Below are 27,325 nucleotides of genomic sequence, written 5' to 3' on the forward strand. Positions count from 1 at the left end.
GGCCTCTCACTAGGGAAATTCCTATTCATCCCTTCCCTTTTCCCTCAAGGATGACATCCTTTAAGATCCATCCACCCTATTGTAACTTCTGTAGAGAATAGTGGTTTTGAAACGTATCGTATAGAGCTGTACTAATTTTACTTTTATATCAAAGATAACTGATTGAACTGACAGATTTCAGTTTCATTCTGAAATAGTTTTGGCTGTAAGTATTTCAAGTTTATCATTTTAAAGGAGCCCTCTCAACCAAATATGTTTTCATTCTTATTTCCATTCTTACTAATAAATATTATCCTAACCAATTATAGTAGTAATGGTCATTTGAAGCAAATTCATTTGAACCCCTACTGTGTGCCAGCTCCTTGGTGCATGTGATCACTTTATACACTAACCACTCTACCAAGTAAAGTGAGGCCAAGAAGCCTGTCCAATGACTAATTGTAACTGGAGGCAGCCCAGGTCTGTCTGATTCCAAAGCCCACATGACCCTTCCCACTCAACAGCTGCCTCCCAGCCCACTTCAGAAACTGTTCTGTGCAGCTCAGATCCAGGAGCAGCTGGAAAGAGACCTATGTAAACCCATTCTGGACGCTCCTCAGGACACATCCCATTGCCTCACCGGGGATTAAGTAGAAGGTAGATAGCTGAAAGATCTTAAGTACCTGAAAGTACACCTAAACCATAATAATGGGCTTAAAACACATTATGATTGGCTTATGCCTTAAGAAAACTGAAGATTAACTACTTCCGGAAGCTTTTCTTTCTAAATTGACAACAAACCATGATAGATTCCAGTTCTGTGGTGTAGCCAGTAATTTTACACGTGAAATTCGAGTTTAAAAATATTCACTTGAGCACTTACTATGTGCAAGGTACTGACTGATCTTGGCTCTAGGAAGATAAATGTATAAAACTCAGCCCTGGCGAGATGCATAATTTTATCTTCAGAGTCATACTTACTGCAAAGCCAGTATCTTAGCACTTGCAAATATTCAGGGCCATATCAGTAAGTTTTGCTCTTACTCCTTTTATCAAAGAGCGATATGTGGAGGTCCGGTCAATATTATCTGATGTGTTGTATCCTACAGCTTTTGTGGTCACCACTTTTCCACAAACAGGGTAAAGTCCCTAATAAGGAGGCTTGCAGCCAGTCACCTGTGCTTGACTGTGTCCTTTTCCCATTCATAGTGTTTCCACGGGCAATCGCTCATTTTAAACAGAAAGTCAGTGTTAAAGCAGTTACTCCTTCTCGCCAACACCAGCAACTTAAGTGGGCTTTTACAGCAATGTCAGGTTTCTCTTTGTGGTAGATGCATCCCATTCACCAGCACATATTTGAGGAGTGTGGTAGTGTTAAAGGGTAAGTTTTTAAAAAGAATAAAATCGTGAGTCTCACGAATCTAAAATGAACACGTGTCAGAAGATGGGAAAGATACTACAGTCGATTCAAAGCAGAAATCAAAGAGCCATCAATTTATATGCAGTAAGGAATAGTGACATGAATTTACAAAACCTGGCGTAGCCGTAGGACAATAATCGCACTCCGCTAGAATTCAGCCAACTTTAACTTCTGTGGATACGAATGACCAGTCAAAGATGAAGGACCTAGACTCCCATAAGACCAGATAATCCTCGGAGGCTCCAGCGTCTAATGGAAAGGCTCTCCAGTAACTGACTCTTTTGCCATTCCAAAGTCCTACATCTTTACGGAGAGTAGCACTTGTTCATTTTCGAAATTCTTCCTTTGGCTTTACATGAATTTCTGTTTGCACTTGGCAGTGACAGCCCATACAGTGAGCACGGTACACTGGAGGAAGTGGATCAGGACGCTGGTACGGAGCCCCACACCAGTGAAGACGGTAATGCCCTTGGACCCACACCATTATAAAACTAATCTTAATACCCACTTTTTTGGGAAGTGTTTATATTAAGAATTCAGTAGCTACAAAAGAATATTTATAAAATGTATGTAAGATATGAAAAATAATATTACAGTGAGCACCACAGACCACCACCAAGTTTAAGAAAAAAGACAGCATCACCTTTGCTCTTCTCCGTTACCATTGCCTTCCTTACTAACCCTCAGGGGTAACCACTATGTGTTTGTTTTTAAATGGTTTATTGTTTCATTTTCTATTTTCTTTTTTTATTCAGTGCTTATTTTTTTTTTTAAGTAAAAAAATTTTTGTAATGTTTAGAGAGAGAGAGAGAGAGAGTGAGTGGGGGAGGGGCAGAAAGCGAGGGAGACATAGAATCCGAAGCAGGCTCCAGGCTTCGAGCTGACAGCACAGAGCCCGATGCAGGGCTTGAACCCATGAACTGCAAGATCACGACCTGAGCCTAAGTTGGATGCTTAGCCAACTGAGCCACCCAGGCGCCCCCTTTAATGTTTATTTTTGAGAATGAGAGACAGAGCGTGGGAGAGGGGCAGAGAAGGAGTGAGAGAATCCCAAGCAGGCTCTGCACTATGAGCTATCAGCAGGGCTCAAACCCTCAAACCTTGAGATCGTGACCTAAGCCAAAATCAAGAGTTAGACTTTCAACAGACTGAAGTACCCAGGGGCCCCTCATTTTCTGTTTTCCTGAACTTTCTTGTAAATGGAATCCTACTGTAAAGACTTGTCATGATTATTTTCCACTCAGTATTACACTCCTGTGACTCACCCACATTGTTGCGTTCAGTTACAATCATTTTATTTTACAGCTGTATGATATCCCATTGTATTTCCTTTGTTATTGGTGAATATGTGAGGTGTTGTCTATTTTTTGCCCTTAAAAACAGTGCTGCTATGAATATTTTGAACGTGTATGCTTTCGCAGTACTGCAAACAAACAGGAGTTTCTCCAGGATATACGCATCTAGGAGTAAGCATGTTTTCAACTTGACTGGATAAAGCCACACTATTTTTGAAAAGAGTTCTAGGGGCGCCTGGGTGGCTCGGTCGGTAGGTGTCTGACTTCAGCTCAGGTCACAATCTCGCGGTTTGTGAGTTCGAGCCCCGCTTTGGACTCTGTGCTGACAGCTCAGAGCCTGGAGCCTGTCTTCGGATTCTGTGTCTCCCTCTCTCTCTGCCCCTCCCCTGCTCATGCTGTCTCCCTCTCTTTGTCTCAAAAAGAAATAAAACGTTAAAAAAAAAAAAAAGAAAAGAGTTCTAATTATATACACCACACCAGCAATATGTTGGTCTTCCAGTTGGATGTATTCATCCACACTTTATTGTATCAATATCAAACATTATAATCTTTGCCAGTATTGTCAGTGTGATGGTATCTTGTGATTTTAATTTGCATTTCTCTGATTACTGATGAAGGTGTTATTTTGCGATATAGAGTATTAATAGAAAATTTGATGTATAGTAACTGCCACAGATCAGGAGGTGATTACCACTGAAAAGATACTTTGTTACAGTACCCAAGAGAAAAGGTACATCATGCCTCACGTGGCCACAGGGAAATGCACCAGGGTCGGTCAGAAGGCAGCCGTAGAAAGAGCAGGCAGGCAGGAGTCTTTGCTGTGGTTTCCACGGGAAGCAACAGGCAGGGCAAGGTAAGCGGGTTTCGGATTGGCTAGTTTGAATAATTTCAGCGGGCTCTGGGTAATAGGTGCTGTCTCTTGTCTGTTACCTGGTACAGGAGATTAGGACAGGTGGATAGTGACCCCAAGGAGGTGGTTGGGGTGTTGGGGCTCTAGATTGGCGGGTTTGTATTTGAAAAGCACACCAGGCGAGTGATTTACACTATCTGTAGGAATTGGTAAACCTTGGGAGGGATAGTCCCTCCCAAGGCCCTGGATGTCAGAATACAGAAAATAAAAAATACAGTTCATATAGCTAGCTATACTTACTAATTTTATATGCTTCACTTTTTTTGTGAAATTTCTGTCAAGTCTTTTGCCCATTTAGGTCCCATTTGCCCACTGTTAGTTTCTCTGGGCTTTTTTTTTTTTTGCTTGTCTTAGTTTGATTGGGCTTTGGTTTTTTTTCTTATTTCTAAGAGTTCTTTGTGGGTCTGGATCGGGTCTGGTATTGTGTATATGTTTTGCAAATATCTTGTGCTCTGTAATTTGTCTTTCATGTGCTTATTATTACATCTTTTGCTAAACAAGGAGATTTTAAAGAAGTTACCAATCTTTTCCTTCATGGTTGCTTCCCTTTGTGTCTCCTTTAAGAAATCCTTCTGTGTCCAGAGGTAATGAAGATAATTCCCCCATATTCTTTTTTAAATCCTTTCAGGTTTTGTTTTTCACACATAGGTCTTTAATCTACCAGGAATTTCTTTGGGGGTATGGTGTGAGGTTGGGGTCCGTTCCGTTTTCTCCATGTGGATGCACTATTGTCCCAACATTAATTGTTCTTTCTCCACAGCTCTGCACAAATCACATGTCCTCTCTGAACAAGTCTGTTTCTGGGCTCTCTCCTTTCCACTGGTCTACTTGTCTATCCCTCCTCTCTTAATTTTGATACTTTTTAATAAATCTTAATATTTGGCAAATCAAGACCTTTGACTGGTCTCCTTAGCAATTCTTGATCTTTACAACTTCACTTAAATTTTAGACACAGTTTTTCAAGTTCTTAAACAAAAATTGAAAACCTCTTGGGTTTTGATTGCAGTTGCACTGATTCTATGTATGTTAATGTGGAGAGAATAGATATTTTTATAATATTCAGTCTTCCAGTCGACAAACATATTGAATGTCTCTCAATGCACGTTTATACTTTTCTCTTTAGAGATAATTTTTTTCCTTTTTCTAACAAGTTTAATCTTTAAATTTTTTTTTTTTCAACGTTTATTTATTTTTGGGACAGAGAGAGACAGAGCATGAACGGGGGAGGGGCAGAGAGAGAGGGAGACACAGAATCGGAAACAGGCTCCAGGCTCTGAGCCATCAGCCCAGAGCCCGACGCGGGGCTCGAACTCCCGGACCGTGAGATCGTGACCTGGCTGAAGTCGGACGCTTAACCGACTGCGCCACCCAGGCGCCCCATAACAAGTTTAATCTTTAACATAACTTTTCAACACTTTTTTTCTTTTTTTTTTTTAATTTTTTTTTTTTTTAACATTTATTTTTGAGACAGAGAGAGACAGCATGAACAGGGGAGGGTCAGAGAGAGAGGGAGACAGACACAGAATCTCTAACAGGCTCCAGGCTCTGAGCTGTCAGCACAGAGCCCGACACGGGGCTTGAACTAACGGACCGTGAGATCATGACCTGAGCCGAAGTCGGACACTTAACCAACCAAGCCACCCAGGCGCCCCAACACTTTTTTTCATTTTAACAGGTTTTTTTTTTATTTTTTAACAGTTTTTTTTTTTAACAGTATTTATTTAAAGTCATATATAAGATTATTCCTTCATTTTCTCATTAGTTTCTTCCTTATATATGCCCTTTTTCTTTCCTACTTGGCAAGATTTGGCTTTGTGTTCAAGGTCCTTGTCCAGGTTGAGTCTAGTGATAACCACGTGGCCGGGGTGAACGCCCACGTGGACAGTTGTGCCGTGTGCCCCCTCCCTCTGTACTTGTTCAGCATAGATGACGTATTTCTTCCCGTAAACCTGGGCTACTTTGCCAATTTGCCTTTGTAGTGTCCTCCTACAACCTGAACTTCATCATCCTTTTGGATGGACATGGATCAAACATTGTACTTCTCTCTCAGCTCTGTGGAAAGAGGGGAAGACATAATCTTCCCGCAAATGTGGAAAGATGCATTGGAATGCCTTTTGTGGTTCTCGCTCCATTCAGAAGTCACCAAAAGGTTGAACATCATTTTGGCCACTGGTGCTTCAGCCGTGGCCATACAAGACTTTTTTTAATTGAACATATAAAGCTGTCAGTTTTCTCTTAGTATTTCCTTAGCTATATGCATGATCCTTTTATTTTCTCTTCAGCTGTGACTAATCTGCTTTAAAGCCATCCATTGCATTTATATTTTTTGTTTTTTTCTACAAGTTGTTTGGTTCACTTTCCTGTCTGCTGCTTAATCATTCTTTGTAGTTGTTTGCTCTTTCCTCATATTAATCCTTTCCATCGTTATAAATTGTGATTCTGATCATTCTGATATCTGCATTCTTCCTGGATTTGTTTTTGTTGTCTCTTGCTCATTGAGTCTTATTTTCCAGAGTGTTTTGTAAATTTTTATGTGTTCCTCCAGAGAATCTTCTCATTTACTTCTGCCTGGGGCATAACCAACTTGGGACCATATTGAATTTTTAGCTTCAGGTTTTCCAGGCCACCCAAGTTGTGTGATTTTTAACTGCAAACCTGCCTGAGGACTGGAATGTGGTTGGGGTTCTTGGAGATGATTTGTTCCAAGGTTTGAGATAGATTCTTTTTTTTTTAAGTCTGGGAGGGGACAGTGGTGATGTATACAGTCTATGGAGAAGTATGGAGGGCAGGAAGGGAGGATGATTTCTAGCCCTAGGAATTCACAGTGACACTGCGAGCGTGATCTTTTGTGGAGGGGGCTTACATTGTCCAAACTGAGTAGATCCTTGATTTCGTTTTTTGTCCAAAATGAAAGCTTAAGTTAACCCGGCAGGGAAAGTGCCCTCAAGGCAAACTCTGACTCACATTTTCTAGTGTTCTGTTTACCTCACTGCGTTCCCATTTCGTTGAGTTTTTTTGTCTTTGATATTCCCTACTACGGTGGTAGCTTCTTAATGCAATTACAAAGATTTCTTTTTAATCCCAAGATTTTTCATTCATTTCAGCAAGAGGGTAATCAGGATGTCTCATGTCCACCCTCTGCTTTAAAAAAAAAAAAAAAGTTTGTTTCTAAAAGTAGGATGAACTGACATTTTCAGAACTTCATTTAGAAGAAATTCTTCACAGTGAGAGCTTCTGCTTCTGTGATGTTGCTTTTGAAAGTCTCTGAGCCCTACCCTTGCCACCATCCCTTCTTTTTACTCGAGTTTCTTTCTTTCTCCGTGTGATTTATTCCTTTCTCACCGATGACTTCTCTGTCTCCTTCAGAGTATTTCCCTAGTGTCAGGAAAAGCTAAGACAAAACCCCAGCCGTCTCTCTTCCTAAACATCAGTCTCCCCACCATGCCATCTGTTAGTTGTTCTTACCTCTTGACTACAAAAAAGAAGCTTTGCTGAGAGCTCTGTGTTTTCAATAATGTTTTAACCATGTTCACCTGATTTTGCTGGAAAAGAAAGCATTGAGTACAAAGGACAGATATCCTTGCCCACAGCCAACCTGTAAAGTTCTGTAACTAAATTAACTAGCGTATTGATTATCTTTGTGATCCCCTGGGTATTGTATTTTCTTTTGTCCGTCATGATATCACTAGAGAGGGATAGTTTTTGTTTCTGAAAGAGAGGCTGTCATAGAACGAAACCAGCACCTACAAGGGCAGTGGGTAACAGATCTAGAAGGGACAGTGCCAGGGACAGCAGGTGCCCAAGAGAAAATGTGAGGTACTAGCATTTTGTATGAAATGACAAGAAATGGAAATCTAAGACTTGATAGTTCTGGGCAGTCAGAAAAATCAGCTGTACTGAATTGTCCCCCCATTGCACAGTTACAATAGCCATGCAGGAAAATGAAGTTATCGTGTTCACTCTTCCTGATAACAGCAGCATTCTGTAGAGTCTCTGCAGGACCTTAGAGGACCATGTGACTCTCTATGAAAGGACCATGTGACTCTGCCATGCCCTAAGATTGATTTGCTCTGCAGTGAGTAGACTGAGATGTGTAGAAGTAGCTTATTGATGGACACTTGGCTCTGGAATAGACTCCCTGAGGAGTAGAAAGAGTCAAAATAATGAAATTGCTCAGAATTACTAGTTGATATGGAATTACCAATAAAAATGTACTTCTGATTCATCTGGTCATTCTTTCATAATCTCTCCACATTTGAATTAAATAAACAGTCTGATAATCCTGTTGCTAGTTGTTTCAAGAAATAAAAAGAGATAACAAGCATTAGAGTGCATGATTATGAAATTAGGATAAAATACATAAGTATCTGTTAAATAGTCTTAAATAGCCCTTGGCCAGCATTGACAGTGTATGACTAAATGTCTAATTAATGTCTAATTAATGTGTAAAGAACCTTAATGGTTCTTTCTTCATTTCCCTCTGACAGGTACGTAAACTGTACACTATTTTGTGGGCTGGTATCTTCCCATTGTTTTTTTCAGTAAAATGAAATTCAACTTTACATGGGCATGTTCACATAGGAATTTGAGAACTGCATGTCATAAAGTTCTTTTTAACAAATGGGCATGTCTTCTTTCCTCCCTGGATATGTTTATTCATGTCCCCTGTACCATGGACATGTTTATTTCTGTTCCTAAAGGAAAACTGGCGTTAAAAAAAAATTGGCATCTGTCATCTCTGACTTATTCTTTATCTGCAATTTGAGAACAAACTATACAGTCATTCTCTTTAAATATGAAGTTATAGTCCCTCTTCTATGAAGCAGGTTTGTAGATATTTAATAAAGCTGTTATTCATATTGTTTTAATAATATAATTTTAGGAGGGAATACTAGCATGCTAACATGCGATCTAAAAGTTATAGTCAGTTGTTAAAGGACTTAAACTGTTGTTTTAAAATTATTCTTACACCTACTTTGCTGAGAAGTATACTACATGTAAATCATAGCATTGTGATTCTGCCATATGAAATATTCCCCTTAAACATTAACCACTAGCAAAAAGATGGAGCGAGTTTTTGTCTTTATTTTAAATGCATAGCTGAAATTCATCTAGGCTCTTTCATAGAAGGTAAACCCTAAGCTTTTTTAATGTGTTTTTTGATTTTTATGCTTTTGCCTTATGTGGCCCAGAGAACATTTGAATTTTTTTTTTGAAATTCTTTTTTTTTTTTAATTTTTTTAATTTACATCCAAGTTACTTAGCATATAGTGCAACAGTAATTTCAGGAGTAGATTCCTTAATACCCCTTACCCATTTAACCCATCCCCCTTCCCACAACCCCTCCAGTAACCCTCTGTTTGTTCTCCATATTTAAGTCTCTTATGTTTTGTCCCCCTTCCTGTTTTTATATTATTTTTGCTTCCCTTCCCTTGTGTTCATCTGTTCTGTGTCTTAAAGTCTTCATAGGAGTGAAGACATAAGATATTTGTCTTTCTGTGACTAATTTCGCTTAGCATAATACCCTCCAGTTCCATCCACGTAGTCGCAAATGGCAAGATTTCATTCTTTTTGATTGCCGAGTAATACTCCATTGTATACAAATACCATATCCTTTTTATCTATTCATCTGCCAGTGGACATCTGGGCTCTTTCCATACTTTGGCTATTGTTGATAGTGCTGCTATAAACATGGGGGTGCACGTGTCCCTTCGAAACAGCACACCAGTATCCTGTGGATAAATGCCTAGTAGTGCAATTGCTGGGTTGTAGGGTAGTTCTAGTTTTAGTTTTTTGAGGAACCTCCATGTTGTTTTCCAGAATGGCTGCACCAGTTTGCATTCCCACCAACAATGCAAAAGAGATCCTCTCACTCGGCATCCTCACCAACATCTGTTGTTGCCTGAGTGGTTAATGTTAGCCATCCTGACAGGTGTGAGATGGTATCTCGTTGTGGTTTTGATTTGTATTTCCCTGATGATGAATGATGTGGAGTATTTTTTCATGTGTCGGTTGGCCATCTGGATGTCTTCTTTGGAGAAGTGTCTATTCATGTCTTTTGCCCATTTCTTCACTGGATTATTTGGTTTTTAGGTGTTGAGTTTGAGAAGTTCTTTATAGATTTTGGATACTAACCCTTTATCTGATATGTCGTTTGCAAACATCTTCTCCCATTCTGTTGGTTGCCTTTTAGTTTTGCTGATTGTTTCCTTCGCAGAAGGTTTTATCTTGATGAGGTCCCAGTAGTTCATTTTTGCTTCTGTTTCCCTTGCCTCTGGAGACGTGTTGAGTAAGAAGTTGTGCAGCCAAGATCAAAGAGGGTTTTGCCTGCCTTCTCCTCAAGGATTTTGATGGCTTCCTGTCTTACATTGAGGTCTTTCATCCACTTTGAGTTTATTTTTGTGTATGGTGTAAGACAGTGGTCCAGGTTTATTCTTCTGCAGGTCGCTGTCCAGTTTTCCCAGCACCATTTGCTGAAGAGACTGTCTTTATTCCATTGGATATTCTTTCCTGCTTTGTCAAAGGTTAGTTGGCCATATGTTTGTGGGTCCATTTCTGGGTTCTCTATTCTGTTCCATTGATCTGAGTGTCTGTTCTTGTTCCAGTACCATACTGTGTTGATGATTACAGCTTTGAATACAGCTTGAAGTCCGGGATTTGAATTTATTAAGTGAGAAAGAAACTTAGTTGACTATCCAAGGATTCTTATGCAGTTATTCCATACAAGATATTAAAGATACTTTAGGAATCTTTTGGGAAAAATTAACTGTTTTAAATGGGAATGTACATTACCAAGCAAAATAGAAGACAATTTCCTGAGAAAACATTTGACAGATGGACAGGTTTTAATCTATTACATGTGCATGTATTCTAGAGTATTTAGAAAGTAATACGCTCTCAGTTTATAGTAAATTGAAGTATTGTTCATTGCTTATACATTTCTCTAAACATTTAGCTCTTGTATTGGCCCTTTCTGTGTATAAGTGATTAGAAGTTTACTTATCTGTTGTTGATAACAGGGATGAAGGACGGGGGGGAGGGATGGTAGAAGATGGGAGGAAAGATCATAAGCCCCAGAATCAAAGGGCTTTTTGCAAAAGCTCAATGATGAAAAGCATCTCTTATAGTTGTTTTGTTTAGTTTGTCCTCTTAATTGCCTTCAACTGTTGTGATCAGAATTGGATCAGCACTGAAATTCCATTTCTAGTTCAGTAACTTTAATTTTTAATTTTGAAATCATTGTAGGTTCACATCTAGTTGTGAGAAATATTACAGAGAGATCCCACGTACTCTCCCCCCAGCTTCCCTCCATGGTAAAATCTTACGTTACTGTAGCATAATACCACAGCCAGGAAATTGACATTGACACAACCCATCAGCCATATTCACGTTTCACCAGGTTTTCATGCACTCATCTGTGCGCTTCCCTTTTATAGCCGTGGCCATTTCTTTCCAACCTCTGGCAACCACTAATCTGTTCTGCATCTTGATTATTATGTCATTTCAAACGTGCTGTATAAGTGGCATCATACAGTATATAACCTTTTGAGACTTTCTTTTTCACTCACCATAATTCCCTTGAATATCTTTTGATCTCTGGATAATTGGGGCGCGTGAATGGCTCAGTCAGTTAAGCGACTCTTGGTTTCAGCTCAGGTCATGATCTCACAGTTTCGTGAGTTCGAGCCCCATGTCAGGCTCTGTGCTGATAGTGTGGAGTCTGCTTGGGATTCTGTCTCCTCTGTCTCTGCCCCTCCCCCACTTGTGCTATCTCTGTTTCTCTCAAAATAAATAAATAAACTTAAAAAAATTTTTTTTGATCTCTGGATAATATAATTTTTGAATCTGGTCTCTTAATTTGGGTACAGGACAGTCTAAGTTGTGCTTTTTTCATAGGTAACTAGAATTTGTTACTGATACTGGAGAAAACAAAGTTATTTTACTGTTGGTAGTTTGGAAGATTTGATAATGCCAGAAAAGTACAGGAAGAAATTAAATGTACTCACATAATATTTAATGTGCTGATTTTTATAAACCTCATTTTTCTTTGAATAAGCAAATAAAGCCTAAACTCCCTTGTGTTCTGGGATACTGACTTTCCCATGTTATCCATGGTTATTAACATGTTACACAGGAACTCCATCATTGTCAAAATACTATTGGAGCTATTGTGGAGGATATTACAGCCCAAGGAGAGATCTCATATATCATGTTGCAAAGTGTTAAATATTTTTTATTAAACTGTCATTATACCTCTGGTAAGAGGCTGTGGAAATTAAGGTCCAATGTTCAATTTTTCTTTGCCTGAAAAACTGACCACAGCAAGAGACTGTTTTTCTGTATCTCTTTTAACAGCCTTATTTTGTCCTGCATTGATGATTTGTTCATTACCTTGTTCAGTCTGGATATTTAAATGGCCGTGTTTATTGCCAAGGCCTCATGTAGAACTTTCACATAGTGTTTCATGCTCTTCTAACAGCTCTGGTCCCTCTTTGTTTTCCGGTGTGTTCTTTGTAGAATGTGAGCCAATAGAAGCGATAGCCAAGTTTGACTACGTTGGGCGATCCGCCAGAGAACTGTCCTTCAAGAAGGGCGCCTCCCTGCTGCTGTATCACCGCGCGTCTGAGGACTGGTGGGAAGGAAGACACAACGGCATTGATGGGCTCGTACCTCATCAGTACATAGTGGTGCAGGATATGTGAGTAGTGCCAGCTTCTACCGCCAAGTGTTCCCATCAGACGATTCCAGCCACTGTCCTTAAACTGACCTTGGTCTTTCAGGAACAGAGCAGAAGGGATCGGGATCGCAGAGCCCAGACCTCTGAGCTGGGAACAGTTCTTTGCCTTGCTATTGGGTCTTTGCTAATGGTCCTTCAGGACCAGCAGGTTTTCATTTTGCAAACCACCAGGAGGTTTGGAGCAAAGGCTAGGGAGAGATGCCTTTTGAAACTTTCAGGCTCTTAGAAGAATAATCCTTGCAGAGAATAGCTTTAAGAGCTGTAGTAACCACTGCTGGTTCCAAAACCAGAGGTTATCATCTCTTGCTGTCTGACCACTGTTTCAATTCAGATTCCCCAGAGGGAAGATACTGACCTAAAGTCTAAAGAGAATCATCTCCAGCCTTCTTCTTTTTTTTTTTTTTTTTCAATATTGCCGTAATTTTTTTAATGTTTATTTATTTATTTTGAAAGAGAAAAGAGAAAGGAGTGCAAGCAGAGGAGAGGCAGAGAGAGAGGGAGAGAATCCCAAGCGGGCTTCAGGCTGTCAGCACAGAGCCTGACATGGGGCTTGATCTTGGGAACCATGAGATCATGACCTGAGCTGACCAACTGAGCCACCGCTGCACCCCTGCTATAATTTTTGGGGAGGTTTATTTATTTATTTTGGGGATGGGGGACAGAAAGAGAGGGAGAGAGAGCCAAGCAGGCTCTGCACAGAGCCCAGTAGTGCAAGGCTTGAACTCACAAACCATGAGATCATTACCTGACCAAAATCCAGAGTCGGATGCTTAACCACCTGAGCCACCCAGGCACCCCTTAATATTGCTATAATTTAAAAATATGTAAAGAGATGAGAAGATGCTTATAACGTATTAAGTAAAAGAAACAGGTTGCAAAATTATACGTACAATATAATTCCTATTTTGTGAATATATTTCCTAGTACAGCAATTTAAGAGCAGTTTTTCAAGGGAAAGAGAAATATACCACATGAAATGCCTATTATGATTAAATCATTCAACCTAATTTTAGAGATGTTAAAATGTGTCTCAGAATCCAAGAAATATTACGTGCCTTTTATACAGACATGCAGTGATATATATCTAAGCCACATAAACATATAAGTAACTCTAGTATGAATACCATACATATATATGCAGACATCATAGATATGCACCCAGGCATAGATAAAAAGCATAGAAGGATATTTTCTAAAGTTCTAGCAGTAGTTGTGTCTGGTTGTTACGTCCTATTATGGGTGATTGTGATACTGCTCTTTTTTGTATATCTGGATCTTCCAGTTTACCAATGAAACTGTATTATTTTTATAATGAAAAAGTCGTGTTGGTAAGAAAGACTTATAATACGTAAATGCCATCCCTTATTTTTTTGTTCCCATTCATCTAGCAAAAGACGCTCACTCTTGCTTCTCATTGTTTCAGGGATGATACGTTTTCAGACACTCTGAGCCAGAAAGCTGACAGTGAGGCCAGCAGTGGGCCAGTCACTGAAGACAAGTCTTCATCCAAGGACATGAACTCCCCAACAGACCGTCACCCTGACGGCTATTTAGCCAGGTAGGTGGAATCTGATCATCAAGCTGCTGAACCTCCACTTTTCCAAGGACTTTGAGCAGCCACAAGACCCGCAGCTTTGTGGTATTACCCAGTGTGATAAGCTCTCCTATTTTCTCTCTCTTTTTGTGTACGTCTAGACAGAGAAAAAGAGGAGAGCCACCCCCTCCAGTAAGGCGTCCTGGCAGGACCAGTGATGGCCATTGTCCCCTCCACCCCCCACATCCTCTTTCCAACTCCTCCGTTGACCTGGGGTCCCCAAACTTGGGCAGTCACCCCCGGAGCCTGCTGCAGAACCGTGGCCTCAACAATGACAGTCCTGAGAGGAGACGCCGGCCCGGCCATGGGAGCTTGACCAATATCAGCCGACACGACTCCCTCAAGAAGATCGACAGTCCTCCTATTAGAAGGTCCACATCATCAGGGCAATACACAGGCTTCAATGACCATAAGCCATTGGACCCAGAGACGATCGCTCAGGTAGGATGCATTTAATGGAATGGTGCATGCTGTGTACCTGGAGTATGATGAAGGAGGTATGCAGGATTTCCTTTTTGTAGCCATGTTGTTTTGTACAGAACCAGCTAAAGAAAACAAAAGAAATGAGCTCCTTCTTTAAAGCCTGACTAAGGGTCTCTTTAGAAGAACCATTTGTTACTGGAAGGACCCAAGTGATCAGGTTCATATTGATTTAAACAGAAACATGGCAGAAATGTAGGACCCATGGCATTTAAACACATCATTGCTAAGTAGTTAGAAAAGTCTGGAAAAGAATAATAATGAAGAAGGACCGGCCCTACTGGATCCTGAATGCATGCCAAAGATAATAAAATAGACAAATTGATAGAAAGAATGGAGAGCCCAGAAATAAATGTTAGTGTGTGATAAATATGACCCTTTCAACTTAAGACAAACAATGGATTAGTCAATAAATAAATGGAGAAATAATGGTTACCTGTTTGAAGAACATCAAGTCTGAATCCTATGTCATTGTTTACTTCTCAACAGTTAGTACAGAGGACTTTGTAGTTTTTTTTTAATGATTACAATTGACAGAGTGAGGGTGAAACAAAATTAATGGCTTTTCCATCATTCTGCCATTTTTCCTCTAGTGTTTTTTTTTTTCCCCCAGCATAGGCCATCAGAAAATATGGTTAACACCAATGACAAAAGAGGTGAATAGATTCAGAGTTTGCCATTTTAATCTAAAGCATCTTCTATCTATCTGAAGCTTAAAGGCGAACTAACTTAATCAAAAAAGAGAGTGAATGAGAAAAAAATGAAACAAACATGGGGAAGTATTTAAAATGGATTATTTTTAATAAAGAGTATCCAAGGAGACCTGCACTGATGTGACAAATTTCCAAGCTATTTTCACTGTCCTAACTAAAGAAAATTTTGGATGTAAATTAGATTGTGAGGGGTTTAATGTGTTTTTTAAAAATTAAACCAATTTTAAATGTACAACAGTTTCTCGGTAAAAATCAAAAAGACTTGACCTTTTGGTTTTTCTCTGTTTGAAGTACCATACAGGGTCCGTTGAGATCTATACAGAACCAGCGATATTTGATTACAGCTGAGTTTAACGATTTGAGAAATCTGTAACTTCACTGCTTATAATAAGCAGGTGAAACAGGATGTAGGGAGTTAGGAGCTTGGGGGTGGGAAGGCATAACAACATCTATTTAACCCTTTTGCTTCTAGAACCAAGAAATCCTTTTATTGTAAATCATCAAAACAGAACTCAACAGATAAACCAGGCTCTCTGCGATCTCTCTGGGGCAAATACTTGTGTAAAAAAAAAAAAAAATCCATATGTTTAGTATCAAATAGAAATCACATATGAAAATAATCACTTGGAAAGTGATGTCATCCTCACAAAATGGCCTCCAGCTGTGTCCTTTATTTCTCTTTCCATCTCATCTTCAGATTTTCCCATGAGAACAAGTAAGCCCGCCATCATGGCGTTCATACCAAAAACATGCAGATTCTCTTATTAAACAAATCAGTGGAGTCCCTGATGGGGCTTGTTTTAAAATGACAGTATCCATATGTGGTCACTGTATCTTGGTTTTTTCATTAAGCAAACCTTTATTGAGCACTTACTGTGCGCCAGGTCCTGTGCTAGGCTTTATGAAACAACGTTAAATCAATAGCCAGCTGCTTTCCAAAGGTGCTGACAAGCCTGTGAGGGAGATGGGTATGGAAATCAATTACCATTACGCAGCGCCATAAGGGTTATGCTCCAGGTGAGCGAAAGAAGCCCTGGGAGGGGCGCCTGGGTGACTCAGTCGGTTGAGTGTCCAACGGATCTCTCGGTTCGTGAGTTTGAGCCCCGCATTGGGCTCTGTGCTGACAACTCAGAGCCTGGAGCCTGCTTCAGTTTCTCTCTCTCTCTCTCTCTCTCAAAAATAAATAAACATTTGGGGCGCCTGGGTGGCGCAGTCGGTTAAGCGTCCGACTTCAGCCAGGTCACGATCTCGCGGTCCGTGAGTTCGAGCCCCGCGTCGGGCTCTGGGCTGATGGCTCAGAGCCTGGAGCCTGTTTCCGATTCTGTGTCTCCCTCTCTCTCTGCCCCTCCCCCGTTCATGCTCTGTCTCTCTCTGTCCCAAAAATAAATAAACGTTGAAAAAAAAAAAATAAATTATAAAAAAATAAATAAATAAATAAACATTAAAAAATTAAGCAAACAAAAAAAAGCCCTGGGAGAGTAGAGAATAGACATGTCAGTCAGACTAGGGCAGTGGTTCTTCACCCCGTCTGTCTCACACAACACTCCGCCTTTGGGGTTTGCGTATACGAAAAATCACATGATGTAAAATTGTCCATCTTAACCATTTTTAACTCTAGAGTTCAGTAAGCTATATTCACATTTTATGAAACAGATCTCCAGAACTTTTCATCTTGGAAACCTGAAAACCTATACCCACTGAAGAACAACTCTCCTCTCTCCCCTCCCCCTCAACCTCTGGCCACTGCCATTCTATTTTCTGCTTCTATGAGTGGGGGACTACCTCATATAAATGAATCAGGCAGTATTTGTCTTTTTGTGACTGGCCTCTTATTTCACTTAACGTCCTCAAGCGTTATCCGTATCGTACCGTGTGGCAAGATGTCCTTCTCCTTTAAGGCTGAATGATATTCCATTGACGTATATACCACATTTTGCTTCTCTATTCATCCATCAGTGGAGCACAGTCTACTTTTTTGAAACATATATTTTGTAATTCCCTCTTTACCATCTGAAATACATTGATAGATGATATACCTAATTTGAAAAAAAACATATGAAGCTCTAAATATAATATAAAAAAAAACAAGGAAATAAATATTAAAACAATTAAATGTATTTCAGTTAATGCTTGACTACACTGGAAAACAATGGACGTAATAAGGTGCTTTCATCTACATATATAATCCATATAAATCTCATATAAACACAACAATTAAAAATGTGTTTTGATCAGGGCACCTGGGAGGCTCAGGAGGTTAACATCCAACTCTTGATTTTGGCTCTGGTCATGATCTCACAGTTCATGGGATCGAGCCCCGCATTGGGCTCTCTACTAACAATGTGGAGCCTGCTTGGTATTCTCTCTGTCTCCCTAGCTTGCACTCCTTCTCTCCGCCTCAAAATAAATAAATAAACATTTTAAAAATGCATATTGATGTAAGAGACGGGGCCTGGGCTCAGGTTATCGTAAACAGAATTTTCACCTACATGAATGTCTGAAGGACATTCAAAAGTTGAAGAAGGGGTGCCTGGGTGGCCCAGTTGATTGAGTGTCCAACTCTTGATTTCAGCTCAGGTCACGATCCCAGGGTTGTGGGATCGAGCCCCACATCGGGCTCCGTGCTGATCGTGGAGCCTTCTTTGGATTCTTTCTCTCTCGCCCCGCCCCTCTCCCCTGCTCATCCTCTCTCTTTCAAATTAAAAAAAAACAAAAACCAAAAAAAACGGCAAACAAGATGCGGGATAATTCATTGCATATAAACTATCCAGGACACTGCAAGATATCTAGTATACACGACCTCTGCCCACCAAGTGCCAATAATGCCACCCCTTTATTGTGACGTTTAAACACACACACACACACACACACACATACACACCATATCACAAAAATGCCCTCCTGCAGGGCGGGACCTCTTCCAGTGAGACCATCGGACAGGAGCATCAGGGGAAAGCCTAAACGGAATTTTGAAGAACTGCTAGGAATTAGCCAAGTACATAGTAAGTGCCCAAAATTATTTGTTAAATCAGTGAAAGAAGCCTGGTTTTCAATCCCATTCCCATTTATTTCTTGAGAAACTGTAGCAGTTGTCAACTGAAGTTGACAGTAGCAGTTGACTGTAGCAGACAACTGAAGTTGTCTTTTGCCATAAACTGGAATAGAATTCTATATAATCAGTCAGCACGTAAGGTGGAAATCACCAGAAGGCTACCTAGCACCTTAGAATGGCAGATGTCTGATATACGGCTGCAGGCACCGTGGCATCTTGGTCTCCTGAACATGCAGAGCCTAAACAGTCGTGTGAGATGCCATCATCATGCGTATACGTTCCACAGACTGTGAACTTAACACACGATTGCTTTTGCTGGCCTGTCTGCTTTGAGCTGAAGTGTGTGTGCTTCTATACATTAGTGCGAATTTATCAGTCTGTTCTGCCTCTCTGGTGATTTGTCAACAGGATATTGAAGAGACGATGAACACTGCTTTGAACGAACTCCGAGAACTGGAGAGACAGAGTACCGCAAAGCACGCCCCCGATGTGGTGCTGGACACCTTGGAACAAGTGAAGAACGCGCCCACCCCCGCCACGTCCACAGAGTCTCTCAGCCCTTTGCACAACGTTGCCTTCAGGAGCTCCGAGCCTCAGATCCGACGCAGCACGAGCTCCTCCAGCGACACAATGAGTACTTTCAAGCCTATGGTGGCACCCAGGATGGGTGTGCAGCTAAAGCCCCCAGCCCTTCGGCCAAAACCTGCCGTTCTTCCAAAAACAAACCCTACTGTGGGACCGGCCCCACCTTCCCAAGGTCCAACAGACAAGTCTTGCACGATGTAAACTCCAGATGAGCAAGGTCCTGTGGGGCGGTGATTTAAGAAACAAAACAAAACAAAAAATGGATCATTGACAAAAGTCAGTGATCCTTAACTTTCCTTAGTTTTGTGCTTATAACTGGAGATTTTTGGCTTTTCTATGTTCTTGAATGTAATGTCGGAGACTAGCTAAATTAACACGGGCATTTGTATTTTGTAATTTTCTTCCTTTTTTCTTAGTAACTGGACATATGTCATTTTAAAGACAACAGAAACACTTAGATTTACTTGAAAATCCAATGCTGCACCATTTGTCACGAAGGCCACACCACTCTGCTCTCCGCGTCGTTCGGCGCTTCAGGTTTAGTGTAGCCTGGGTGAGTCGGAAATGTCTGGATCCAAAGGCACAAGCGTCTGAAGTCCCAGGCCGTGGAGTATAACCAGTGTTGGTCTGTGGCGCTTGGGGGGAATGGCTGGAAAGTGGTAACGGCATTGTTGGGTAGCTGACAGCGAGTACCTCTGAGTCCGTGCGGTGGGACGAGGTCCCACTCGTGCCCAGGCTTGCAGTTGTCACGGTGGGACGTGCCCAGTGGGTCTCTCAGCCCACTGCCTGAATGAGTTGCATGGTTGCCTCTTTCATACGAGTCACTTCCCTGGGTCCGGATTAAAAGCTCAGAGGAAGGGGTCGGACCCTCTGCAGTTGCTTCTTGAACGGAACCTAGAAAAGGGGAAAGCTAATCCTCCAGAGCTATCGATGTGACTCCTTCCTCAAGCCTGGTCAGGCCCCCAAGACTTCCAGGTCCGTCCCCTGCATTCACAAGGACTAGAACAGTCTAATTGTAAAGACTTCCTGGTTACACTCCTCCACAAGTTCCTTCAGAGGTCTGTTACAAACTGCCTAGAAAATATTTCCAGCTCCCCTAAACCCCTGTGTTCTCCTGTGGAAATGGAGAGCGCGGGCAACACACAAGTCCTTGGTTCGCTCAGCCTTCTCTCCCGATTAAATGACCTCGGTTCCTTTAAACCCGATACAGAGGCTTGATGATCCTAAGGTGACTCCCCAGCTCTCCTCTCCCATTGGCCTCTTTGAGCCAACCAAGAACTGGCTGTGGTACTGGAGTAAGAGCCATGCTGGCCAAGGTGGGGGTGGGGGGGGTCACATGGTTCCAGGAGGAGTTCCTTCCCATTTTGCACCCTGGAACCATGACTTTTTTCTTTCCTTTCCAGGTGGTCTCAACATAACCCAGATAGTCAGGTGAGCTCCGTAAGGTACCCTCTTTCTCTGACATCCTGGCACAGAAACCATTTTCTCTGTGTTTTCCCACTGTCTTAAAAAGGTTGCTTTGAATTCAGCTGTTTTTACTAAGGTACAAATCACCACTCCTGCCCAGCAGCAGCTTATATCGTGTGTAAACCTATGAGCATGTTTTCTGCTCTGACCTTGAACGTAATGATAAAGAGAATTTTTTTTTTTTTTTTTTTAGATAAATGTGTGGCCCAGAACTAAGCCCTCTCGACCACCATTGATTTCCTTCTAGCTTTGGTTTCAAACTGGAAGCCATTTGCCTGCCCACCTAAGAGTTGCACAGTATGGACTTGAATCTGTTAGCCCGCTGGTGAATGCCTCAGGCAGGAAAGAATGAGGATCTGTACTAAAAAATCAAGATCATTCCTGGGATCTCTCCCTCAGTTTGCCAGTCTAATCGTTGTAATGCAGAGAGAGATTAAATTAATGACATAGGGTTACCTTTCAAAGTCACACTTCTGATTGCCAGCCAGTGGCTTAATTTCACAAATGGATTGAATCGAGATTTTTTTTCCAGGTGTCCAGGTATGGTAAGCTTTTAAATCTTTGAGGTTTCTGAAGCATCCGTTTTGTCCATTGTGAAAACGATGCCCAGTTCAGCATCTTCTCTACCCCCCTGCCATTTCCCTTGAGCTTTAGTGGTCCTTCATCAACTTTAGACACCATGGAGACTCAGCCAGGATTGAGCTCTGAGTAGCACTAACCCTTTTAAACAATCTTCCCAAATTCTTAGGAAATTGAAACCTTGCTGAATAACCTCCCAGTTCTTTCCAGAGTCCACTTGGGTTTCTAGTTCTCTGCTGCTAGATGGGGAAACAGAAGCCGAGAATAAAGGTGGAAGTAATGGAGGAGGAGACTTTAAATCTTTTAGAAATTGAAATGAAAAGGATTGTTAAACACGGTTTTTCCATCGATGGTGCAAGAGTAAGATGTAAACAGAGGGTTTCAAAAGGGCAGAGGGGTGTCTTCTACAAGTTTTAACTTAGATCTTACTCCTACAAGTTCATGTCTTCAGATTTCTCCCTGGCAGTCCTGCCCAGACTCTCCCCTCTTCAGTGTTTACACCGCTGATGAAATGAGGGTTGCCTTTCCAACCACCAAATTAGGATTCTGCTCCCTTAGGTGGCTGCTCTGGGGCCTCAGAGACTGTGCCTTCTTGCAGGAAATTTCTAATGCTCCCCCATCACTGCCTTACCCATCTCTCTCTCTCTCTTCTCCCTATACCCCTGTGACACCTTGAGGCCTTCTTTCTTTTTTTTTTTTTTTTCCAGTCTTTTTTATTTGTTCCAATTCCCATAGAAGGACATGACCTCACAGGGAATAAGGATTCACCTATTCTTTCTTTGTTTTGGTAAAAGTGTTCAGATTCCAGGGAGAAGACAAGGTGGCCACTTCACAGAGGATCCAAAATAACACCCTGAAAGCTCATTAAAAGCTTCTGGTGCATTTGCCTGGTGCATGGCCTTCTCTACAGCCACACATCTAGTGGGGAGGAGGAAGCATGCAAAGGGTGGGGAGGAAAGGAAGAATCCTTGAGATGTTACGCCCCAGTTTCAAGGATCATATTGTTCTTCGTGCACAGTTTGGCAAGGGGGTCATTTTGATGATGGGCAGACGATGGTTCTACAAAGATGATCAGACTCCACTTATGCAAGAATATATATTCACAGCTGATATAACTCTGTTCATGTCCCATCCATAGAACTCACTAAGTAGGCTTACAAGTTGAGCTTTTGGTTTGGGTCAGGGGTATTGGGAAAGGACTGATTGATAAGAGAGAGAAAAGGTACTCCATACACATTTTCTGATGTGTGTTCTGTAAATTATTTGAACCAGTCCAGTGGCCCTTTGCAGAGCTCTGTATTCACGTTCAGGGTCAACGCTATTGGTCAACCGTTTTGCACGTTTTCACACAACATAATCTGACTTTGGTGCCCCTTGAGCCATCCATAGAATAATTTAGAGCAGGCTCCCACTTAATCTACTGCAGGAAGCATGAATAGCTCTCAGCGGATGTAGAGCGAACGCGTCACATTGTATTAACCGAGTTTTCTTTGTACTCTTGCCATTCCCAAAATGGGCTTATAATTTAAGGAAAAGATAAGAGTGGGAAGGATTGTGGTCTCCCCAGCATTTGGGAATGACACGAGGTCTACAAAATGAAGAAACTTTAATGTGATAAGTACAGCCTCTAAAATTCAAAAAGCCCACACTGTATGTTAAGCAACTGGAATTTAAAAACTTAAAAAAAAAAAAAAAAGAAGTAAAGAGCCCATAGGTCTTTTGAGGATTTAGAAGACTTCAGATTTGGGATCGCATTCATTCTCGTCCTGACCACAGTAGTGAGACACCGTAAAAGCGGGAAAAGCACTCGGATGAGCCTTGCTCTGAGTTGCCCATCGCTGAGGCCACAGTCCCGGAGCAACTTAGATGCAAAGGCTCATCCGTGTGTACAATAGAGCTCCCTACTCCAGACAGTCCCCTGAGCTGAAAACCAAACCTCCAGCTGGGCTGAGGTGTCAGGCTTGGTGCAGGGTGACTTTGGCACCCCTTTATTCAGATCAGTAAAACAAACTGGAAATTGAGATTTCACTTACCCTAGTATACTTTCTTTAAAAAAAATAGTCTATGTGGTATAATCGAGATGGGTACCTGTATCTTTAAATTACATAGGGACTTTTGTATGTTTAAATAATTGTACCGGGTTCCATAATGCTTATCTTAGAAACTGTTTAGTAAAAGAAAATATATAAACCGTGCATTTGTGAATGCCCCCTTTAGAGCATTCATCCAAGTTCAGTGTGTAGTGTGATGGTTATTATAGATGTTTAAAGTATAGTAAGTGGCTGTGTAACAGGAGAGACTGCTAAAATTTACCTACGGAATTAAGGGTAACTCCTGCCCACGTAATTAAATCAGTATTGTCCTTTCCTGTCGGTTTGATCAATTGCAGTACTGGTAGCTTCCTGCTTGTGACTGTTACTAATCGTGTCAATGTACATCTGTAGTATGTACATGTGAAAGTGCCTTTCTATTTTAGAGGAGTTTTAGCCTTGCTCTTTACTGTCACCCCATCTACCCCTCCACTCTTGCGTCTGGCCCCCCTGCCCCAATTCCTACCGCCCCGTCGTCGAGCGCCCCGTCCACCCTTCCACTCCTGCTCCCGGCCCCCCTGCCCCAATTCCTACTACCTATCTGAGCGGAAACTTCCTCCACGCTCTCCCTGCTTCTCTGTGTCCCGTCCTGTGCCTCGGTGCTCAGTATCGTCCGTCTTGCATCTTTGTCCGTCATCAGACTGTCTCGTTTTGCTGGTAGCCGTGACTGTGCCTTTCCCGTCCGCAGTGTCCCTGTGTCCTCCCTCCCGCTGTCTCTCTAGCTGCTGCAGCCCACATGTCACCTGTGATCTGTGCTGCCTCCGTTACAGTTCCTCGGCTCTGAGGCAGAAATTTGGGGGGATGCTTTTACAGTTCTGGAAGAAAAGAAATGTTTTGTTAATCTGTTGTGACAATGCACTTTTATGTATAGTACTGTACATTTTGGCATGTACCATTCCAGGCTTCAATATACAGTCAGGTCTGTTCTTCATGGTGTATCTTTATAATAAATAAGATAGTTCTGGCTGCCTTTGTCTTCTCAGTGATTCTCCGTGGTGTTTTCATTCCTTTCCTTTCTTTTTCTAATCACTGTTAACCCCCTGGAGAGCTGAGTTGCATTAGATGGTGGGAAACTAACTTTTTTTTTTTTTTTTTAATGTTTCTGTCTCACTTGCACTTTTATTTGTGAACTTGGAAATGAGACTTCGTGGACAGGGCCTTGATCATGAAGCCAGAGTTTTTCAGAGGATGGCTTGGAGACCCCTGTGCAGTAAGGAAAGGGGATTACGGGAGAGCAAGCAAGCCTCCTAAACACTAGCCAGATTGAAACCTTTCCCTGGAAGAGGGTTCTTTGGAATAGTAGACCTTGTCAAGGCGATCTTTGGTTTCATTCGAATATCCTGAAATGCAGTCCTTAGGTAGAGATTCTGTTTAGAATGCCCCATGTGTTGATATTTTTTTCCTTCAAACTTTTTTTTTAAACTAACCCTTGAGGTCTATCAGTACATAATAAAGAGTTTTACAAAATCATCCGCAATGTGCAGGGTTGAATGTTGGTGAGAGATGTGGAATTTTTTTTAATGACACATAAATCCAGGGGGAATAAAAGATTTTATTGGAGTATAAAATACAGAAAAGTGCACAAGTCATTAGTGTAAGAGTTTGCACAGAGTACTACTCTCCTGCATCTACCACCTACCCAGATCAAGATCTCCAGTATCCACTGCCTACCCAGGAGATCTGGCCAGGCTTGTGCCTCTCCAGTGTAATATCTTCATGAATAACACCATGGTTTGCTTTGGCCTGTAGTTTTCACTTTCTATAAATGGCCTCATAGTATATACACTTTGTGCCTGGTTCCTTCTGTTGAAATGTTTGTGAGAGTTGTCCATGTTGTTACATATAACTAGTTCCTTCCATTTTGACTGGTGTATTGAATTCTATTTCATGAATTTGCTCAGTATTTCTTGTATATTTCCTGATTAAACTTTGGGTGTTGGATGCAGAAATCTTTAAACATGGACAGAACAAATGAAGGGCGCCTGGGTGGCTCAGTTAAGGGTCTGACATCGGCTCAGGTCATGATCTTGTGGTTCATGAGTTCGAGCCCAGCATCGTGCTCTGTGCTGACAGTTCAGAGCCTGGAGCCTGCTTCAGATTCTGTGTCTCCCTCTTTCTCTGCCCCTCCCCCGCTCACACTCTGTCTCTGTCTCTCTCTCAAAAATAAATATTTAAAAAAAAATTTTTTTTAACATGGACAAATGAATGGGGGGAAAGCCACCTGTTAAAGGAAATATTTTCCCACAACGTTGTGGAATGATGTTGAACTAAGCCCTTGATTGGAAGGGCCTACCCGAAAGCAGGTAGAACCATTTTAGGACCAGAGTTGGATTTAGAGGCTTCCCCACAGGAATGAATGGGCAAATCAGACTATAGGATTATTCCAGGAGAGACCCCATTATCCTGCATCACCCTCTGATCCAAAGGCCTCCACCTGCCACAACCCTCTCCATGTCCACCTGCCTCCTCACATCCCTCACTCCAGAATTAGAGTCCCAAAATGTGGCTGCGCCTGGTTGTCAGCTCCCACTGTTCATAAGCCAGCACCCCGTAAGAATATTAGCAAGGCAGAAAAAGGACATTTTCTGCCTTTTGCCTTAGGTAGTTGGGATTCCTAATGTGGAAAATTCCCTAACCATGATCTAAAGTGCCAAAAAAAAAGTCCTGGAAAGCCAAAAACAATGGCAAATTCCATTGGCAAGTTCCATTTTACTGGCCATATGTCTCCATTTGGCTTTGGGGAAATATGGTCAATATACCTTTGAAATAATCCTAGTGACGTTCACGTGTTTCTACCTAGTAGAAGGCTTGCCTTTATTAAAAACAAAACAGTCGTTTCATCAAGGTTAGTCTTCAACAAAAGAAGCTGGAGATCTGGGACAAGGCTGGATATCAAAGTGTCCATGTGCGTGTATGTATGTATGAGAGAGAGAGCACAAGTGAGCACTCCTCCTGGAGTCCTGAAACAGCATGCTTTGTTCAGCGTTAGTATCTTGAAGGAAGTTATGATCCACAACATCTCCAGCTCTAGGATATTTGCAACCTAATTCTGGTGGCTAACAGGCACATTCTTCATATTCATCAGCTCTCTATCGGGTGTGCCCCTGGGGGTGAATGCCTTTCTTTTGCTGCTTGGGTGTTCGGCTAAAGTGAGGACTATTGATGAATTACCCTCTCAGCGATAATGCATCGTGTTAATCTTTTGTCTTTGACATACCCAGGGAATATCTTGCATAAGAATCATGTCCCTCTAAATGAAAGTGGATGGTCATGTCTATAAGCTAGAGGAGAGGAAAGCGTCATCGATAGTCTCGTGGCATATTTGAAATTGTACAATGATGTGATACTAACTAGAAAATGAGATCTGGGGTTCTAGGCCTTTGATGGACTACATCCATTAAAAAAAAAAAAGGCAACATGATCAGGATTTGTAATAGAAGGTGTGGTCTTTAAACCAAAGATGATTATTGCATTAGTAACAATATCAGCAGATGCGTTTGAAGAGGGAAAGAAATTTTAAGTAAGACAAAATTGTTATCTTGTCCTAATTCAAACTCACTTATTGGACCTCATCAAATCAGCGACCCATGCCTCAGTTTCCCAAAGAGAAATAATCCACAGTGACATTTAACACGTTATCTTCTAATCTTAAACGATGCCTATCTTTAGCACAGTTGAATTCATATTCTATATATACTTGTGTACCCCGGTTGGGTTTTTCTCCCTCACGTCAGTTCACATTAGAAGTGTCAGCGAATGTGATTTTTCTTAATGGCTGTAAAATTTTCTAACATCTGAACATACCGTGATGTACTTCGTCATTTTCTTATCCTTGAGTGAGCCTATTTGCAGGTTTCATTTTTTCTGTTGAATATTACGTTGTAGTGAGCAGCTCCATACACAGTCATTGTCTGCATTTTTGAACCATAAATTTAGCATGGACTCCAAAAGGTGAAAGCATTGATCCAGAGGTTGTAAGCATTCCCTTAGACTCATGACAAATGCTGCCAGAAAGACTGCACACGTTCACACTACTGCCAGCAACATGAAAGGATATGCGAGTTTAAAATAGCGTCGTGTGTCCCTTTGTCGATGTAACAGGTAAATGATAGGTTCGACCTACATTCTCCGGGGTATTTGTTACGTGCACACTCACACTTCCAGAGTGAAAAGCTCCCGGTTTTACTCCCTTCTCTGTCCTAAGTGTCAGATGTATCACTGTTGTGTCAGCTGAACATCAGCCAATGAGGCTTTCCTCGGGCACCTTAAGTTTGACAGACCTAAAAACTAAAGCCACTTGCTTTAATTCCAAAATACATGCTGCTCCTCTGATTTCTGATCTGTTTTACTGACTTTTGCTCTGTGTTAACCTCATTCTGTGTCCACTCCCTTTTGCCTCAACTCTTGCAGTAGCCTCCTGCATA

The 27,325-nt window shown here is 41.5% G+C and overlaps 1 protein-coding gene and 1 pseudogene across 3 annotated transcripts in view; one reads left to right on the top strand and one right to left on the bottom strand.

Moving 5' to 3' along the window:
* The window catches only part of SRGAP1 (SLIT-ROBO Rho GTPase activating protein 1), a 287,997-nt gene extending 264,130 nt beyond the window's left edge, over positions 1–23,867 (top strand). For all 3 annotated transcript variants that reach the window (XM_045464974.1, XM_045464975.1, XM_045464976.1), the window contains exons 18-22: positions 1,780–1,859; positions 12,122–12,302; positions 13,765–13,899; positions 14,037–14,376; positions 18,589–23,867. In XM_045464974.1, the coding sequence (XP_045320930.1) occupies positions 1,780–1,859; positions 12,122–12,302; positions 13,765–13,899; positions 14,037–14,376; positions 18,589–18,966 (1,114 nt within the window). In that variant the 3' untranslated portion in view covers positions 18,967–23,867. The remainder of the gene's footprint in view (positions 1–1,779; positions 1,860–12,121; positions 12,303–13,764; positions 13,900–14,036; positions 14,377–18,588) is intronic.
* LOC123591150 lies at positions 5,334–5,765 on the bottom strand (annotated as a pseudogene).
* Positions 23,868–27,325: the final 3,458 nt, after the last annotated feature.

Source organism: Leopardus geoffroyi, chromosome B4, assembly GCF_018350155.1.
Source record: "Leopardus geoffroyi isolate Oge1 chromosome B4, O.geoffroyi_Oge1_pat1.0, whole genome shotgun sequence".
Lineage (NCBI taxonomy): Eukaryota > Metazoa > Chordata > Mammalia > Carnivora > Felidae > Leopardus > Leopardus geoffroyi.